The sequence below is a fragment of the Pneumocystis jirovecii genome, assembly GCF_001477535.1.
Source record: "Pneumocystis jirovecii RU7 chromosome Unknown supercont1.14, whole genome shotgun sequence".
NCBI lineage: Eukaryota > Fungi > Ascomycota > Pneumocystomycetes > Pneumocystales > Pneumocystaceae > Pneumocystis > Pneumocystis jirovecii.
The window spans coordinates 283,033-301,875 of record NW_017264788.1 but is presented as its reverse complement, the minus strand read 5'-3'; the positions used below and the strand labels follow the sequence as shown (position 1 = coordinate 301,875).

At 27.8% G+C, this 18,843-nt stretch overlaps 7 protein-coding genes across 7 annotated transcripts; 2 read left to right on the top strand and 5 right to left on the bottom strand.

Annotated features, from left to right (window-relative positions):
• Positions 1 to 311: 311 nt before the first annotated feature.
• Positions 312 to 2,279, bottom strand: T551_03087 (uncharacterized protein; the record flags this gene model as incomplete). Its single annotated transcript, XM_018375350.1, has 5 exons — positions 312 to 441; positions 483 to 890; positions 927 to 1,082; positions 1,127 to 1,496; positions 1,538 to 2,279. The coding sequence occupies 5 exons, from the start codon at positions 2,277 to 2,279 to the stop codon at positions 312 to 314; spliced, it is 1,806 nt and encodes a 601-aa protein (XP_018228558.1).
• Positions 2,280 to 2,566: 287 nt separating this feature from the next.
• On the bottom strand, positions 2,567 to 6,514 carry T551_03086 (uncharacterized protein; the record flags this gene model as incomplete). Its single annotated transcript, XM_018375349.1, has 10 exons — positions 2,567 to 2,974; positions 3,019 to 3,087; positions 3,130 to 3,248; positions 3,293 to 3,764; positions 3,811 to 3,920; positions 3,963 to 5,206; positions 5,248 to 5,634; positions 5,675 to 6,104; positions 6,146 to 6,268; positions 6,313 to 6,514. 10 exons carry the CDS (start codon positions 6,512 to 6,514, stop codon positions 2,567 to 2,569), a joined length of 3,564 nt encoding a protein of 1,187 aa, XP_018228557.1.
• An 876-nt stretch (positions 6,515 to 7,390) lies between these two features.
• On the top strand, positions 7,391 to 9,205 carry T551_03085 (uncharacterized protein; the record flags this gene model as incomplete). Its single annotated transcript, XM_018375348.1, has 4 exons — positions 7,391 to 8,267; positions 8,311 to 8,560; positions 8,601 to 9,093; positions 9,143 to 9,205. The coding sequence occupies 4 exons, from the start codon at positions 7,391 to 7,393 to the stop codon at positions 9,203 to 9,205; spliced, it is 1,683 nt and encodes a 560-aa protein (XP_018228556.1).
• A 771-nt stretch (positions 9,206 to 9,976) lies between these two features.
• Positions 9,977 to 10,834, top strand: T551_03084 (uncharacterized protein; the record flags this gene model as incomplete). Its single annotated transcript, XM_018375347.1, has 4 exons — positions 9,977 to 9,997; positions 10,047 to 10,151; positions 10,200 to 10,644; positions 10,689 to 10,834. The coding sequence occupies 4 exons, from the start codon at positions 9,977 to 9,979 to the stop codon at positions 10,832 to 10,834; spliced, it is 717 nt and encodes a 238-aa protein (XP_018228555.1).
• Positions 10,835 to 12,414: 1,580 nt separating this feature from the next.
• Positions 12,415 to 14,696, bottom strand: T551_03083 (uncharacterized protein; the record flags this gene model as incomplete). The annotated part of the gene is made up of 8 exons (XM_018375346.1): positions 12,415 to 12,768; positions 12,800 to 12,923; positions 12,976 to 13,067; positions 13,110 to 13,474; positions 13,523 to 14,063; positions 14,107 to 14,205; positions 14,257 to 14,415; positions 14,472 to 14,696. 8 exons carry the CDS (start codon positions 14,694 to 14,696, stop codon positions 12,415 to 12,417), a joined length of 1,959 nt encoding a protein of 652 aa, XP_018228554.1.
• Positions 14,697 to 14,848: 152 nt separating this feature from the next.
• On the bottom strand, positions 14,849 to 17,328 carry T551_03082 (tRNA ligase; the record flags this gene model as incomplete). The annotated part of the gene is made up of 4 exons (XM_018375345.1): positions 14,849 to 15,851; positions 15,894 to 16,942; positions 16,986 to 17,029; positions 17,073 to 17,328. 4 exons carry the CDS (start codon positions 17,326 to 17,328, stop codon positions 14,849 to 14,851), a joined length of 2,352 nt encoding a protein of 783 aa, XP_018228553.1.
• A 102-nt stretch (positions 17,329 to 17,430) lies between these two features.
• On the bottom strand, positions 17,431 to 18,826 carry T551_03081 (uncharacterized protein; the record flags this gene model as incomplete). Its single annotated transcript, XM_018375344.1, has 8 exons — positions 17,431 to 17,656; positions 17,704 to 17,841; positions 17,884 to 18,085; positions 18,131 to 18,256; positions 18,300 to 18,392; positions 18,431 to 18,493; positions 18,533 to 18,674; positions 18,722 to 18,826. 8 exons carry the CDS (start codon positions 18,824 to 18,826, stop codon positions 17,431 to 17,433), a joined length of 1,095 nt encoding a protein of 364 aa, XP_018228552.1.
• Positions 18,827 to 18,843: the final 17 nt, after the last annotated feature.

Here is an 18,843-nt window from a genome sequence, read left to right as displayed (position 1 = left end):
TTTAACGTAAATTTTTATAAATAAGAAATCTTTAAGAAAAGTGACATGAAATACTTCAAATATTATAGTACTTTTTTACATATATTAATATATTAATTTTTCTAAAATATCCTTCAAAAAAGATTTAAAGTATATAATATTTTAACAATTATATAGAAATATTTTATTAATAATATATTAAGTATTTATTAACAAATTGTATTTTAAATTTAATGATATGTTATTTATTCATTAAAATGAAAAATATTATTTTAAATATTAAAAACACGTTTTAATGTCATCATTAATAAAGAAAATAGGAGAAAAAATCTTTACCAAAAATATGTTTTTTCAAGATCATTTTCAAAAACTTGCAATAGTTCTTTAATATCTTTTCTTGGAATTCCTTCAAGTGATGATATCTTTTCTAAAGCATTTTTTCCGTTAAAATATTTAATAATTCTATTTTTTATTAGAGATTTATATAAAATACTATGTTATACCTATTGAAAAGAATAGAATATTTTAAAGGTTTTCTGCTTACAATTTCTTCAATCCATGCTCGTTCTTGTTTAGAGGCTTGATGAGGCTCTCTAATAATTGAATCAGTTAAGTCTTCCACTACCTCCAACAAAATGGTATCATTAAAAGAAACATCTTTATTCTTTTGTTTTTCTATAACAGCTTTTTTAATTTCTTTCGATACTTTTATCCAAATGAATGTTTTAAGTTGACTAACCCATCCATATCTTATTAACCAAGTAAGAACATTTAAATAAATAGTACGATAGTTTTTTGAAGGAATATAAAATGAAAAAGGACGTAATTCTTTTGAAAGTTGTGCTAATATAGTCGGAAGAGGCGGTACTGTGGGAAACAATGTCCTAAATAATGATTCTTGGTATTTTAATCTAAAAAAAATTAATAAATACAAGCATAAACTAGACCTATACTTAGTCATATTTGCAGCAGGACTAACAAAATATATATTTCTTAAATGTAAAGGTGGTATAGGTATAGCTCTTCTCCAATATATAAGATGCTCCGCAAAAATGTGTATATTCCTTAAAGGGATATTAGTTTGTTGAGATAATTTAAGTAAACTAAAAAAATAAGTTAAGGATTTTAACCAATAGCATAAAATTACGTTTGAGTTGGACGTATATTCTTTATAAACAGAGAGAAAGAAGGATTTGCATCTGCTGGTATATTTTGTAAAACACTTTCAACATCATCTAATAATAATAAAGAAGAATGTGGAGTAAGAAATGGGTCATTATAATCCATATCTTCATCATACACATCAATAGACGTAAGAAAACGGTTGTCTTCTGACATATCAGTTGGAATAGATGTGGTAATTATAGGTGTTGGAATAAAGATTGAAAAATCAAAAGAATTATTAATAGTCAAGTGAGCTATTCCAGATGCAGAAATAGCATCGTATATTGTAGCCAGAGCCGAAGCAAGACTGGATTTAAACAAAATATCTACCCACAATGCATCAAAAGAGATTTCTAATACCTATGATTAAATACAAAGTAATAAAACAATTTACCATCATTTGCAGCTTTTTCTCGCATATGTAAGATCATTTCCGATTGAGACCAAACGTAATCCATCTTTGCTTGCTCGTATTTTAGAGCCATAGCAAGTTTAATTACAACATTAGTATACATTTCATTAATTTTTGTATGATAATTCTGTGTTAATGGAGGTTTCATAACCATAACAATATGAAATAATGTCATTTGATGCTGAGAGAGTTTTGCACTTTCATTCGTGGATTCATTTGACACATGTGTTCCTAAATCATGTAGATTTGCAGATTCAGAATGAGTTGAATTACTATGTTTTAACGGCCTATCTATATGTTTAGACCAAGTCCCATCTGGTTTAACATGAACAGGAAACCCAAGGAAAACCAAATCATCTACCCACAACTCAAATTTTTTGCCACAATGTGTTTTACGAGGTGTTAACAAATCAGCTAAAAAATCACTATTAAATCCAAAAATTTTGTCCCACGGAGGCCTTTTTGAGTTATCCTGACCAGAATCTTCACTTTGAGACTCCGAAAAAAGCCCATCATTCGACTCAGAAATATCTGAGGCTTCATTTTCTCTTAGACTTTCTGTTTCCTCTGATAAGGAAGATACATCCGATCCATCGATATCTTCTTGTAAAACAACTGATTGAGAATCTATATCTGGACGCGGAGGATAATGAAAAACAAGACTACTTCCACCAAATGAATTGATCACAAGCAAAACTGCAACAAGATATGATGGTGCTGTCATATTAATTATATTGCAGTATCAAATGCTTAATAAAAATAAATTTTCCAGAAAAAACATGCAAATGCTTTTTTATATATGTAAATTAACATTTTTACTTGTTTCTAATGCATTATTCACCTTATTTTATATTCTTCAAGAGTTGTTAAATAATGATTAGTTTTTTGACGTTCCGGAGGATAGAAAAAGCCCACACTCGAAGATATTACGATTAAAAGCCTATGATGTAAAACATAATAAATGATTAATAAAACAACTTCCTTATGGATAGTTGTTAATACTGAACTATTTTACACTTGATCTGAGGCAAATGTATTATAAGATGCTAAATCATTAGAGCCACTGCGTAATGCAAGAAGTGCTCTTTGTAACTGATCATATTTATATCTCTCTTCCTGTAGTGTTGCATTTGCAAAATTCCACAAAGCTGTTTTTATACGTTGTGTATGTGTATTATAAAAATCTGCAAGTTCAGTAAGTAGATTAATATGGATATTTTGAAGTTTAGTAGATTGCTTGGTCAGTGTTTGTGTAGTTTGAAAAACACGCTTTGCAGAAGTTTGTTGCATTTTCTTTTTTGTATTAGTTAGTAAATTAAATGACCATAATGTATTTTTGTCGATATTTACAGATCTTCGGAATGATTTATGAGCAAACATAAGCTCTTTAACCAAAACATGTGGTTGCTCAAAGGCATTCTATAATATTAAGATGAATTAGATGTATATTTATATAAAAATACCGAAAAATCACTAAGTATATTTTTCGTTAATAATATTAGTTGAATAAGTTCTACTATTAAAGAAGGAGTCTATATATTTAATTAAAAATATCTTAAATAAAAATTTTATACCTTTAAAACAAGATTATCAATGAAACGTTCAATTGCAAAAAGATAGCCATTCACTTCTAGAAATTTGAAAACAGGTATACGGAAAAAATGAAAAAGTAATTTATATGATGTTTGAAAATCTCATCAAATATTATAAAAACGTTTTGTTATAATCTAAACTTACCTAAACAACTAGATTCTAGAAAACATAAACTCTTATGTAAATGGTTATATGCATGAGTCATATTTTCAATATTATGTTTTGTATCTTTAAAAAAAAAATCTATATCATTAATTTCATCAACAGACATAAGCTTCTCTTGTCTATCTTTATCTTTGTCTAAAAACTTTTTTTGAGATCGTTCTGTAGTAAGATGTGTATATAATTGTGGGACAGTAACAAATTCCCACAAAAGCTCATCTGTAGAAAATACTGAATGTTGTAGTAAAATTTGCAAAAAATTATCAAAACAATTAAGAAAAGCCGATAATATACTTTTTGAAGGTCTAGAAGGTATAATACAAGGATCTAAAAAGTCTATATGAAGAGACGGAACCCATAATTCTGAATATTGAAAAACGAGACATTTATAAAGAAATTTAAAATCTTCAATCGTACGAATAACAGTTGTAATGTTTTTAGAATTCTCATTAACCTACTAAATTTAATTCCTTTTTAAAAAAATATAATTTAAATTTTACAAATCCACTTTTAATAATGAATTTGATAGAAGAGTCATCTTCAAAAAGTATTCTAACAACACGTGCAATTTTTCCCTGTTTTTTTAAACTATTTTTAAAAAATGCGAATTCTATTTAATAAATTTAGAAAGATAAAAATCAATAACACATACCATCTAACAAATCTACTACTTCTTGATCTTTTGCAATATCCACAGGTCGATCCCCTTTATAATTTAAGGCATTAATATCAGCTGATCTATTTTTGACTAAATATTTAATACAATCTAAAGATTTTTCTTGAACTGCAATATGCAACGCAGTCGAACCAGTATAAGATGTTCGTTCTTCTATATTGACAATTTCTGTTAAAATATTCATAGTTTCTAAATTCATTTGAACTAAAAAATGTATTGCAGTAAACCCATTTTGATCTTTTGCACTTATATCCGTTCTTTTATCATTCAAAAAAATCTTAACTAATTTAGATCTTCCAAATTTTATATGACAAATTAATGGTGTAAATCCATCATTATTTCTTTTGTTTATATTTCCTCTACAACTTAATAATTTCGACAAACATTCTGAATCATTAATAATATGAAAAAGAGAATTCCCATTATTATCAAAATGATCATCAACATTTAAATTATTATTTTCTATTAACTGAACAATCTCTATTGCATCCATAGCAATTTTTTTATAGTCCAAATGATTATGCATCATAAAAAGTGAAAATAATGGTGTTTGCCCTTGTTTATCACGAGATTTCCAAGAAAGATGTGGACCAAGTTCATAAATAAGATATGGTTGATAAAATAGATAATGGCAGATAGTTTTTCCCGAGTAATCTTTTTGAGTTAAATAGTTAAAAAATTTCTGATTAGAACATGTTTTTAGTTTTTGTAAGAGTATATCAATAGCTTCTTTAAATTCAAGTTTAATAGCTACCATTAAAAGTGTAGAGCCTTCAATATCACGATCGTTTAATAAAAATTCAGATGAAAATTGTGGCTGATTGAAAAGAAAAGTAATAGAAGAAATATTCTTTGTTTTTATTCCAAGCATTATTGCAGAATCTCCATTTATATCCTTATAGCAATAAATATCATTTAAAATATAAGATATTCTAGTTGTTTGAAAGAAAACTTCATCAAAAAATACAGAATTAAAACTTGGATGCTGTTTCTTAAAAATAGACTCAAGTATATCTATATCTCCAGATTTGATACTATTCCATAATATAATATTACAATCACTAATCATCTTCAATTTATCCCTTTGATGCAAGATATGATATAAAACTGCTTCTAAAGAACTCAAGGCATACGACTCTTCTCCTCTATGTGTATTTAAAAATGAAAAATGTGTTATATATACAAGATTAGTTTCTAAATTATTTAATTTTGCACGAATTCTAAAACGATTAATTAATAAAAAAAATAAAAACAAACTTACAGAACTAATAAAAGCATTGGTATTAAACAATCACCACCTAAGTTATTTTTCAAAAAGTTAGATGTATCCTGAAACATATTTTTATTATAATTTTTATTTCGTTGAGATTCTTTGGTAATTTTTACAGTACTAGTTACTAAAAATTGTACTGTTTTTAAAAGAACAGTTAATCTCTCAGAAGGAATCCTTCTTTTTTCAAGTTGTTTAAAACAATTTACAGCATCAGATATACGATCAATAATTTCGCTGTTAATAATAGGCAAGCCAATTTGGTGAATATCAATATATTCCATAGATATAATAGAGTCCATTAACTCTTTATCACGTTCTTTATTTATCTTAAGTAAATAAAAAAATACAATATCATGTGTTTCATCACATACATAACTTAAAACATTAGTTGTTATTTAAATGGAAATATATATACTTTTCAATCAATAATTCAACATCTTCTTCAGAAAACTTTTCTGCTTTTAAAAGATTTTTTATACTTGATGTCCTTGAAGATTTAAACGTGTTTATAACAGAAATAACAGTATTCTCTATTATTTGACGAATATTATCAAGATTTAAAACACTAGACTCTTCAAGACTTCTAAGTTTTTTCAAAGAGTTAGTAAGAATCTGCTTTACTTTTTGTGAAATTAAAGGATAAAGTCTAATAATTTGTTGAAAATTCGTAATCTTTTCAAAAGATTTAGATACAGAAAGTGACTTTGGAATACGAGTACAACTGTCAAAACAAGACTTAAGAAGAGGACGATCAAGAAAATATATTAGATAGGGTGGTCTGTTAATATCTCCAGAATAATAAAGATGATCATAAAGTAATTTAGCATGACGTACAGACGAAAATCCTTATTTGTAAGAAACTCAATAATACTAAGCAAAAACACACCTTTATCCGTATAAACAAAGTCATTCTTAATAATAACAGTTTTTCCATTAATTGTTGTAAATTGCTTAGTTTTTCCATATAAACCATATCCTAAACCAGATGAACATTTTAAAATATGACTGGCTGAAAAGCATTAAGTAGAGAAAAAGAGTTATAAGTAAAAAAACCTATAAAATCACTAGTAATTGTTTCATTCCATGGAATATCTGTTTCATTTTCTATGCCCTGAAGAGATTCTGCTACAGGTGCTAAAATAATGACATCATGCACTTCAAAGTCCTGCAAAAGAGTTTTATCAGAAAATATTCCATTATTATGATCAGAAAAGAATAAACGGTCAAGAAAAGCATTAGGAGAGCTCTGTTTCATAATTCATACAGTTTTTTTGCTCAAAACATGCTTCGGCTCTCACAAACCGTTTTCTTAACAAATTTATATATAAAAGCCGCCATAAAGAAAAAATAGACTCGGCTGTCATTCATGAAACAAATAGTCACTATCTAAACTCATTTATATAGATATTTTATACAGATAACATGAAAATCATATTCGTAAAAGCTTTAAAATTCAAAAACTTTTTTTATCAAAAAAACGTATTTTTTTTGCGTAAAAACTAATATTAAACTAAACCATACTAAAAAACTTCTTTTACAATATATTCCCCTTTCTTCATCTATCTATCTTCAGCCTTTTTTAAATACATAATGCTTCGCTAAAACGATAGAGTTTTGAGGGTTGTTTCATAAGGAGAAAACGATTGTGAACCGGTGCTGGAAAAAAAAACCACAAAAAAAACGAGATTCGGCAAAAAAAAATCAGAAAAAAAGGTATAAAAAAGAATTTAAGTTTGCAAATAACAAGGAAAAGATACGTACATCAGAAGAAAAGAACATTTCATAGAATAGAATTTGAACGGGGAAAAACGTGTGGTTTTTCGACACGATATTAAACATTTTTTTGTTTCGCAAAAAAGTCAGAAAAACCCATCAATTAAAGTTTTCAGTGCAAATAACATATAAACGTTATCCACAGGAGCAAGTGTTGACTTGGAAGTGTTGATTTAGTTTTCCAGTGTTCCTTTTAGGGTGATTATTGCGTGGCACTCAAAGCAGATCGGCGTTAACATTAACTGATCAATATCTGTCTCTTTTTTGGTTATTTTTGAGTGAAATATTTTTTCAGGACTTCAGGCATTTTTTCTGATATACTTATATCGTCAAATTGAGTGCAGCACAGAAGAACAAGATGGAGGGGGACACGAAGCTTTCATGGGCTTCTGCAGTTTCATCGTCTTCTCCTTCAGTAAATGGAGAAAGCATACAGAATACCCAGGAGTCCGTCCCCGCAGAATCTTCTCAAAAGTTTTCTGATAAAAAATTTACACCAGCACCAGCACCAAAAACAAACGTATGGAAAGCTCGACAAGAACAAATGGTTAAATTATCAAATTGTCAGCCTAAGGACTCAGGGGAATCTAAAGTTGCATCAAAAGTAGATGGTTCTTCTGCTAAAGCATCGCTTAATGGCAATTTAAATCATAAAAATTCGGAATTAATATCAATTTTATCAGATACAGAAAGTTGGCCAACTTTGAATAAAGCTGTTTCAGAGGAAATTTCTCATGAAAAAGAGAAACCTAATCCTCCTGTAGCAAGAACATCAGGAAAAGAAAAATGGGTTACTTATATACCAACAATAACTCATTCCAAGCCATTACCTTTGAAATCAGGAAATCGATCCCGTGAAGGAAGATTTCATGATAATGCATTTCGGGGGTCTGCTAAAAATGGGCGAATAGCTTCTACGGATGATTCACATACACTTTCTAAGAATCATAGAGAACATAAGTCTGATAAAGGCAGAAATAATAGACGTGGAGCAAATAACCAAGAGAAGCGTGAAAGTAAAAATACTGTTCAAGCAAATGCATCAAAAGATAAAAATGTGTCTAACGTTTCCTCTCAAACAGCAAATTATCCTAAGGAAAATGCATCCAATACAAAAGATACTAACGGCATTTCAAATAAACTCAACATAGAGGAACTTAAAATAAAAGATAATACTAATGGTGTAAAAGAGGATAGTAATCGTCATCAACGTAACAACAGTTATAGAGTTAGAGGTATTGCTTTATTTTCAAGCGTTATTTTTTAACCGTGAATTAGGTAGTCTTCATATACCATTTATTCATCAAAATGGCCAGCCTTTATTAAATGTTGGCGCATTTGTGCAAACTCCTAATATATACATGCCTTTTCGACCACCTGCATGTGGGAATCTAAGTATTCCTTTTTATCCGAACGAAAAGTATCAGCAACCTTATATGTATGATTATTCTCATATGAATCATCTTGGAATGATGGTTCCTGTTATGTATGATCCTATAGTTTTGAAAAATTATATCCTTGGTCAAATGTATACTTATGAATAATTTGAAGTTTACTAATAGCATTAGTGATTATTATTTTTCTGTTGAAAATTTATGTAAAGACTTATTCCTACGTCGCCATATGGATGATCAAGGATGGGTAAATTTACTAGTTTTGGCTAATTTCAATCGAATTAGAAGTTTCGCATTAGAATATAATTTCATTAGAGATGTCACTACATATTCACGTACAGTAGATGTTATTTTTTCTGATGGTTATGATCGAGTTCGAAAAAAAGAGGGTTGGGAAATATGGGTCTTACCTGAAAAAGAAAGAGATCCTAGTGTAAGAAACGGACGATCAACTTCAACTAATTTTCCTGATAATGAAAAACCAAATATAACTAGTAAAGCCTTGAAGGAAAGTGTAGATGCTTTGCCATTTTTACCTCGAATAAATCCTGGTGCTGCCCCCTTTGCACCTAAATCTCAAGAAATACCTTCTAATGGATCAGGTGTAAATATGTATAATCAAAATTCGTTATCAAAAACTCCTAGTTCCAACGTAGTTGTACCTGAGGTTATTTCATCAATTTTATTTGATATTATTTATTCTTATTATTTTTCAGGAAGTTTCTAGCATTGATAAAACGGAAAAAGAAGGTCAAAATAGTATAAAAGATGACAAATAACCAAATCTAATTTTAATTTTTACATATAAAATCTAACTAGCAAAATATAACGAATAATTATATTTAAACATTAATTAAAAATGATACACAATGTTAACTGTTGAAAAGTTTTTATTTTTTTCAAAAATTATGATTTAATTTTCTGGATTTTAAGATTATCTCATTTCGGGTCATTATTCAAGAGTAATATTAATTGTCGCTACTCATGCGTTTCTAACTGTTTTCATAATATTAACCAATCTGTGCATTGAGATAAAAAGCAAGAATTATGCACAAAACGTGTGATTAAGATTTGCGTCAATTTACATGCCAAATAAGCTTTTTTATTATATTCGAATCATAAAGTTGTCACGTATTTTTATCAACTAGTTTTACATACAATCTTTTTTAACTATCTAGCAAGGCATTTATTATACATATTATGTTTATATGTTTTATATTCGGTTTTATCATTTTTAGATTGTATTTCATATATTAAATAAACACTCATTTTGTTTTTTTTTTTTGTAACAAATGTCTGTTTTAAACATTTTCAACTACAATTAGTACATCTTTGATACTCTTGCTGCTTTTAATATATTCTATTTTTATTCCAACAGTTTTATATACAATTAAAAAGTACTATTATAATATTTATGTATTATATAGATAAAAATGAAAATAAATCCATTTTTTGGGCTTAAATTTATTCTATTTTTATTTTCAAATAAAACTTTTATACGTAACATTTAAAACGACTTCAAAAAACATAAAAAAACTAAAAATCAATAAATGGATTATCAAAACCGAGTTGTATGTAATTTTAGAATAAAAATCAAAATAAACCTTATAACTTCTATAGGGAAGTAAGTTTGGAGGTGGGGGAGTAGCTGGTACAAGTGAAACAAATGCAGATCGCCGTGAACGATTACGAAAACTTGCATTAGAAACAATTGATCTTGCAAAAGTTTAAAAAATAATTAATTATTTGAAAAAAGCATTAATATATACAAAGGATCCTTATATTCTTAAAAATCATCTTGGAAGTTTTGAATGCAAACTTTGTTTAACATTACATGCCAATGATGGATCATATTTGGCCCATACACAGGGAAAAAAACATCAAACAAATCTTGCACGTAGAGCAGCAAAAGAACAAAAAGACGGAAGTGCAGATGCTATTACAGGTCTTCCAGTAGGAGTTATTGGGCAACAAATCCAGGTTCGAAAAAATGTTATTAAAATAGGTCGTCCTGGATACAAAATTACAAAAATAAGAGACCCATATACACGCCAAATTGGGCTCTTGTTCCAATTGAGTTACCCTGAAATTGGAGCAGATATTCACCCTCGACATCGGTTTATGAGTGCATATGAACAAAGGATTGAGCATCCGGACCGACGCTGGCAATATTTGATCATAAGTGCCGAACCATATGAAAGTGTTGCATTCAAAATAGGTAATTTTTCATTTTTAAATTTGCAATACATTTTATGATTTTAGAGGCAAAAGAAATAGATAGATCAGAAGGAAATTTTTGGACTTTTTGGGATAAGCCTACGTTTTCTATGCAATTTTTTTTTAAATCCGACAGAGATACAAGATATATGGGTGTTCCTGGGTTATCTAACTCGTCTACTTCAAAATAAAAAAGTCAATATGCATTTGAATATATTTTTGCATTTATAAACATAACAATAACAGCAATTTCTATCTTTTCAGTATGCACAAGCTATAAATATATGTTAATATTTAATATTCTATTAGAAAATATATTAAACGTTAATTATTCTATTTTTTTAAATAATGTATTTCGAATGTAAAATTATGTTTTTCAAAAGTTCAAAAATTGAATTCAGTTTTTTACTAAAATAATATATCTGAATGAGTTTTTATTTTTTTACTTTTTTAAATAAACAAAGGAAGTGGTAATTCTTATTTTTTGATATTATAATAGTCAAAATTTGTAGATATTGCTAATATAATATTCTTGTATAATTTACAAATGGATTTACGAATAAAGTAACTTATTTTATAATATTCATTTTTATAATGACATAAATATCAAACATAAATTCTTTTTATCTTTAAACACATTTTTAAATTGAAATAAAATTTTATCATAAAATCAGGAAAAAAATTAAAAAGCCTTTTTAATATACTTACACATTCTTAACTTGCTTAATATCATTATAATAGTGACTAACTATCTAATTAAAAGAATTTACAAAACTGAATAGTTTAATATTTTAACATTTTTTTTACAAACTTAACACTTTAAATTATAATAAGTCAAGTATTTTAAATATATCTCAAAAAAGCTATCTAATTTTAATCAGGTTTCTACATAAAAATATTTATAATTAAAAGGTATTTTTGATTTTTTTGTTTAATAAATATCCAAATATGATGATTTTTTATAACAATCCAACTCCTAAAAATAAAAATTTGCAGATGAAACATTCATAATATCTGATTTGAAATATTTGACATTTTATTAGTTTTTTCTAATTTATTTATTTTTAGATCTTAAAGGTATTATTTTTTTATTAAACTTGCAACAAAAAAAACTGAACACTAGATGTTTGATGATAAAAAAACATATGTCTGAATTATATGTAGAATGCATAATATTAAGTTTCAGCCTTGTCTGACATCTATATTGATGTTGCAAGATAATTTTAAGGAAATACTTATATAGTAATAGACATTGAATTATAAAAATAATTATAAAAAATGAATTATATAGGTAAGTTCTTTTCAAACTGATAAGAACACAGTATTAAAAATGATTGAAAATGTTAACGATGGGCGGACATATCTGTCAAATTACTTTTAAAGTAATTGCAAATATAAGTGTACAAAAATTATTTGCAGACAGAATTGATGAAATATCATCGTTCTGATTTATAAAATTTCCCTATATAACTATATATTAATTAGATCTGATTCTTATATAGGAAATCATAAAATTTAAGATGTAAAAAACAATTATATTTAAAATCATTATTTCTCAACTAATTTTAATAAATTAATTAAATATATCATTAATAATGTTTTTAATATAAATTACAATGTGATAGAATACCCAAAGTCTTTTTTATAGAAAAACATACCAATTTATAGTCAGTTTATCTCAAACATTCCGAAATATATTACAATATAATCATCATATTTTTCAAGATTATATAAAAGTTACTGTATTAAGCATTTTTATATTTGAAGTTTATTAAATGATACCAATCCATTCCCAAGCACGTATCCAATCTCCATTTATTTCTGCTAGTCGTGTTCTTACATTCGAGTTATTTTCAACAATTTTCTCCACTTTACTCCAAATTTTATGACGCTGATCAACATTAAACTCATTTATAAGCATATCGTCTCGTAAATGAGAAATAGCAACATATGGATATGTAGATTTTGGATCTGAAACATAAGAGCATTTCTGATCAAATAATCTTTGAAGAGAAAAGTGAACCAACTCTGAAATCCTTGATTTATATGCTCTACGTAAAAAAAAAAAGGATTTTATTTTAAATAAAAAAAATAGTGAACATATTATTCCTAGATATATAAACAACTATATATAAATATATAAATAATATATATACCAATAAATTCGACTCTATGGCGTACCAATCTTTGTCTGATATATTTTCTAATGGAACATCCGAATGAAATATTTGCAAAAGATGTTGATTTAAGATATCTTTTTGATCTGTTAAATCGATACGTCTAGGTCAGCCAGAGCTTAGAATTAATGATAAAAAAATTAAATACAACATACCCATCATTTTCTATCAAAATCTCATCGTATTTGATAATGTCCTCTAATGCATCCGACAATAACTCTTGAAATTGTTCATCACTTATGTTAGGCTAAATCTTATTAGATCAAAAATAAATAGTTTATAATATAACCGATTTCATTTCCCAAAGATACTTTTCAAGATCTTCTTCAAGCACCCCTTCTTTTTCTCCCTTAAGCAATTTTAAAGAACCACAGTCAAGTTTAGCGTTTTTATCTCTAAGTATTTGTATTGCCTCGTTGACAATAATATGAACCTTTCTTAACTTTTCAGTATCCGGCATACATGAAGGAGGAATCGGAATTAGTCCATTAATAGAAAATATATTTGGAGTAAGAATATAATCTTTTTCACAAAGAAGCTTATAATTAGAATAACATATAGCATGATTCGGACATGGTCTACAATAAATCAAAACATTTTTTAATAATATCTGCGGCAATTTCTCTCTTATTGATGAATACATACTTGGTATTACTAATATTTTAAATAATCCATATCTTAAACTTTTGTACAAGTACTTACCTTCAGTTTCAACATTACAATAACCCAAGCGAATAGTTTCTTCCCTCCAAATAGCAGCTAGTATAAGTAAAATCATTCCAAAAACAAATATAAGAAAAAACTTTATAAATGAAAACTTTTTAAAGTGTTTAGAATCAATTTTAGAGTTATAAGAAACATAAGAATCTTTGTTCACGTTTGAAGCTATTTTTTTTTCACTTATATCTAAATTGTTTCTTATTTGATCAGCATCTGAGATCTTTTCTCGATCTGCTTGAGTTTGAAAAGAAATATTTTTACGTAAAGAGTCATTATCTTGAAATGCATGTGATGTATTAGTATGAACATTAAGGTCCTTATGAATTGCCATAGTATAAAACTGTTTCGAAGTCTTCAAATCTTCAATCTTTGCCATAAATTTTTGTGGTTTAGAATAAGATACGTTAACATTAGGTGGTGGTCGAATTTGAGTTTTTGAGGGAACATGTGAATTGGCATATACGACAGAATCTTTTACCGAAGCCCCTGAAGTAAACTTTGACGTATTAGAAAGAGATTCATCCTAAAAATTCTATTATCCTCTAAATATCAACTAAATTTTATACAATTGAACGCAATAACGGCACAGAAGATGTATCTATTTCACAAAGCGGTGATCCCTTCTGAAAAGGATTCTCACTCGAAAACACATCTTTTGAACAAGACTAAATAGTATTCAGATAACATTTTAAATAACAATTTAATCTCCAGCCTACTTTTTCTAAAGGTTGTTCTTTAATTTCCACAGTATGTGTGCTGGCAGATCTGCGTAAAGACCCACGAGTATTACTCCTTCTTATACTTGAACTATCCTTTAGAGTTTCTGAAGATTCTAAAGCCGTCCTTTTAGAATTCTTTTGTTTAACTCGTTTAATCTAAAAATCATTTTAAACACTACAAATCATGCTTTTTTTCCAGAAAAAAAACATACATTCGAATCTTCTTCATTCTTATCACGAATACTGTCTTTTGTATGTTGTTTTGTAGCAGCTACAGCCTTTTGTTGAGAAAAAACATGTTTATGAAACAAGTCTAAAAGCACTTGTTTTTTTGCAGAAGAAGGATAATCAACATCATGTTCAAGTAAAATACGACGGAGATCAGCGATTCGTAAAGACTTTACGTCAAAATGCTCATCCAAATAGTCGTTTGACATATGGTTGGAGATAATCAGTAGAATAAGGTAATGAACAAGTATACGATATTTAAAAATATAGCCCAGTATCAAATAAATTAAGAAAAATATACAAACCAAAAAAGAAACAATCTAATATAATTTTATAAAATAGAAATAACTAAAGAAAGGTGTTATATTGTAGATTTAGTTGGATATACGGCAACAGCAATTCCACTAAATAGCCTAGGAGTAAGTACTAAAGCCATAATACTAGAATCATGAGGATGTGATTTCCAAAAGGCAAGTAAATCATTTGATTCCTTTGCAAAAATCATTTTGTTTTCTGTCCCAATAGTAGCATGAGGATAAAGGTTCACTGATATAAGTTTTTTCTTTTGTGCATCAATTATTTTTGCGGCCAAAGCCATAATCCGGGAATTCCAAACAAGATGTGTAAACTCAACATTGGCTTGACAAATTACACCATGTTTATCGATTCGAGATAAATAAGAGTCCCAAATTTCAGGATATTTCGATTTGTCCGCAATATGAATTAAAGTAACATGAAAGGTGTGCTGTACACGAGATAAACTCTTTAAATGTTCCCAAAAAGTGCGCTTTTCTTCACTTTGTCCTTGCATAATTTCTTCTACATAAAGAGCTAAATTGTCTTTAAGAACAATTGCAAAATATTCCGGAGTTTGAGAAAAACAAGGAAAAACAGACGAAATACAAGGACGATAATCATTCAAAGCTGAAGATACAGCATTATCCATTTGAAATGCTGTAGGTATTTCTGTAATATATTTCGGAATAATTTCGTGGAGCCTTTTAACCACAATTTCCAAATTATATCTCGTATCTTTCGTAGGATCTAAAATAATAACATTTTCAAATAAACTATCTGGTTCTTTACTACGATCTAAAGGTTCAAATCTAGAAAGAAAACCATTCATAATTCCTAAAACAGCTTTGATTTTATTTGGCGATGCATCAATTGTTTGATGATTACTTCCACGTGCAAAGACTCTATCCTGAGTGATTTTCAAAATCTTATTTAATTCCTGTTTTTTACAAGATAAACTAGCATCTTTATCATAATGATAATAATAAAGAGCAATAAAACGTGTATCTGGAGATAATTCTGAAACCAAATGAATCAATTCTTTCCTTTCTACAAATTTGTGATTATTTCTATATCATATTAAAACTTTTTAAAAAATTGTAATTACTAACTTGTCTGCTATAACAACATGATAATGCATTAATGCTTCTGTAATGCTTGTTACAAACTTCTGAATCTTTGTTTTCTTTCCTGTAATATTATCGTTTTGAATATGACCAAATCCAAATAGAGATGACAATGCAACAGCAAGTGTTGTTTTCCCGCAGCCAATAGTACCAATAGTAACAAGCAAAATACTTCTATCTTCTAAGTCATCAGTAGTCATCATGTTAAGTAATTTCGTAAGATCTGAATGGGAATAATTATATTCATCTAAAAAACGCTTCCTAAGAGCCACAATACCATGATTTTGCTTATATTTTAGAGAAAGATCAGGCTCTTTCTTTAGTAAAAGACGGACCCATTTAGCATACTGTTTTGTAATTTCAATATCAGAAGTACTAAACTTATATGTATTAGATATAATTGCACGAGTCACTTCCCTCCATCTTCTATAAAGAAAATAAGGCTCTTTAAATTTATATTTGAAAAAAAAATCACGAAAACATGTATCTTCATCAGAATTCTTAGATTTACATCGTATTACAAATCCCTCAACTTCTTTTCCGTGATAGGATCCTGATTTCTCCGAATCTTCAATAAAGTTTCTTAATTCTAAAAGGGATTCAAATATTATATAATCAACTTGTTTAAATCCCCATTCAACTCCAAAAGAACATACTTCATTAAACGGAGCAGTCGAAAAAGCAGGTTCATTTTTATTAATTCCATGAAGATAAAGCCCTCTTTTTTCAGGAGGATATTCTATAATATGTTCTTCAAATGAATCATCACATAGTTCTGAGACAAGTGTAACATTTTTTTCACGCAATACACGTGCTAGTTGTTTTCGGGTACGACCAACAGACAATAAATGTCTATCTAACCATGTCTCACCCATTTGTGCATGACTAGAAATACCACAAGCAGCCGGTCCCATGAAATGTTTACTCGCAACAATCAAAGAAAGATCTGCAAGGGCAGAAATAAAAATAATACATCCATTTTCTTTCAAAGTTAGTGTATAAGGCCCTTTAGTGAGTCTTTCTAATGTTTTCCACTTAAAGAAATTAAAAAAATCATATATATCAATAGTATATTACTTTAGTTATTTCCGTCTCATTAACAGCAAAAAACTTATTATAACCTTGACAAATGATACAAGATTCTTAAAAGGAAAAGAAAAATACCTCTAATTACGATTTCGTGATGATTTTTTTCGTTTGTTATAGAAAAAAGACCTCGAATATCTATAAGTGTTTTAAACGTTTTTTTAGAACCAAATTCTGGTAATTTCCAGCTATCAATCTTGGTGCCATTCTTAAGAGTAAATGTATGTTTCAAAACAGACTTCGAATTTCTATTCTGACAGTCATTTGCTTCTTTTTCAATTCTTGAAATAAGCTCTTGAGCAGTCTCAGGTACCTCACTCTTTCTAGAATCCATAAAATCAATATCAAAAATATATTTATTCTATAACTAAGATCAAAAATAGACAAATAAAATGCCTTACATTTATTTTTCAAAATTTCGAATAAGTGGTTTTTTCTAGGAACGTTGATCATAACTATTCACATATTCATATACTAGAAAATGTGGAATAATATTATCTAAATTATATGAAACATGTTTTTCATTATTATTATTAAGTCTTAATAATGTATATGTATTCTCTCCACCATAAAAATATCCATGTTCACAGTTTTCCCAACTAATAGGAGAGTCTTCAAAACCACTGACAGTTAGAGAAAACCAATTCATATCTTGAATATTCCTAAAAGTTCATTTAATTTTTTTTCTTTATATTCTAAAAAATATTACAATAAAGATGTCCATAAATTCGATATCCATGTGCAGCTAATCATACCTGACCATAAAAATGTAATAACTTCCTCTTTCAAAGCATTCGAAATATGATAAATAGATATATAAGGATCAATATTATCCTGAGTTTTTAATCTTGATTATTATTAAATTAGTATAACATTATGAAACTTTTACTTATCAGCTCTAAGAGAAACCAAAGCTAACCATTCATATATCTCTATGGCCCATTCTCTCCGAATAATTTTATTTAAATTTAGATCATAGATTTTTTCTGGATAAGAAAAAGAAGGACATGGTATTTGTCCTAATTCATACTCTTCAAAATGTACAGGACGAGTAGGTAGACCAACAATTTCTTCAATAACTTTAATATCACCTGAAACAATTTTAAGACTAAAATAAAAGCAAAAACACCACTAACCTTCATTCAATGCTGACATTTTAAAAGAAAAATCTTTCGGGAAATTATTTTCAAAACTCCATAAAATTCGATTAAATCCTTTTTTCCCTTTTTTCATAGAAGAATCTCGCATATCCAATGTCACATCTAAGAATATTACTCAAAAATACATAAGCAAAAAATAAACTACTCCATCTAGATCGTGTCTTTGAAAAAGCAGACAATTTACCCACAAGCCCTGCTTTCTCATACGTTTCTTTTGTTAAAGAAAGAATAATTATTCCTTAAAATAAATAAAAAGTTTAAAAATATGAAAAATACCTTTATTGACACAAACAACGTCATCTGTATCTATATGATTCATGGACAGTGCACACAATATTTCTAAAGATATTAATAAAAACAAAAAATTCAACCATCTACCAGTTTTAATAAGCTTATTAAAAACATCATCACGAAGAAACCAGCTCAATGGAACATTTAACATAATAAATCTAGGAAAAGTGCTTTTATCAAGCAAAAAATTAACTTTTTTTGAATCATCTTTTCGTAAACAAAGTTCAACCTGGGTTTCTCATTAATTTATGAATATTCAAAATAGAACCATAAAACAGAAAAATTAAACGGATGTGATAATATTAAAGACATTTTTGGAGCTCCATATGTAATAAAACACTTTTTTCTTTTTGCTTTTAAAGGTTTTCCAAATAATTCCATATTTTTATAAAATAATC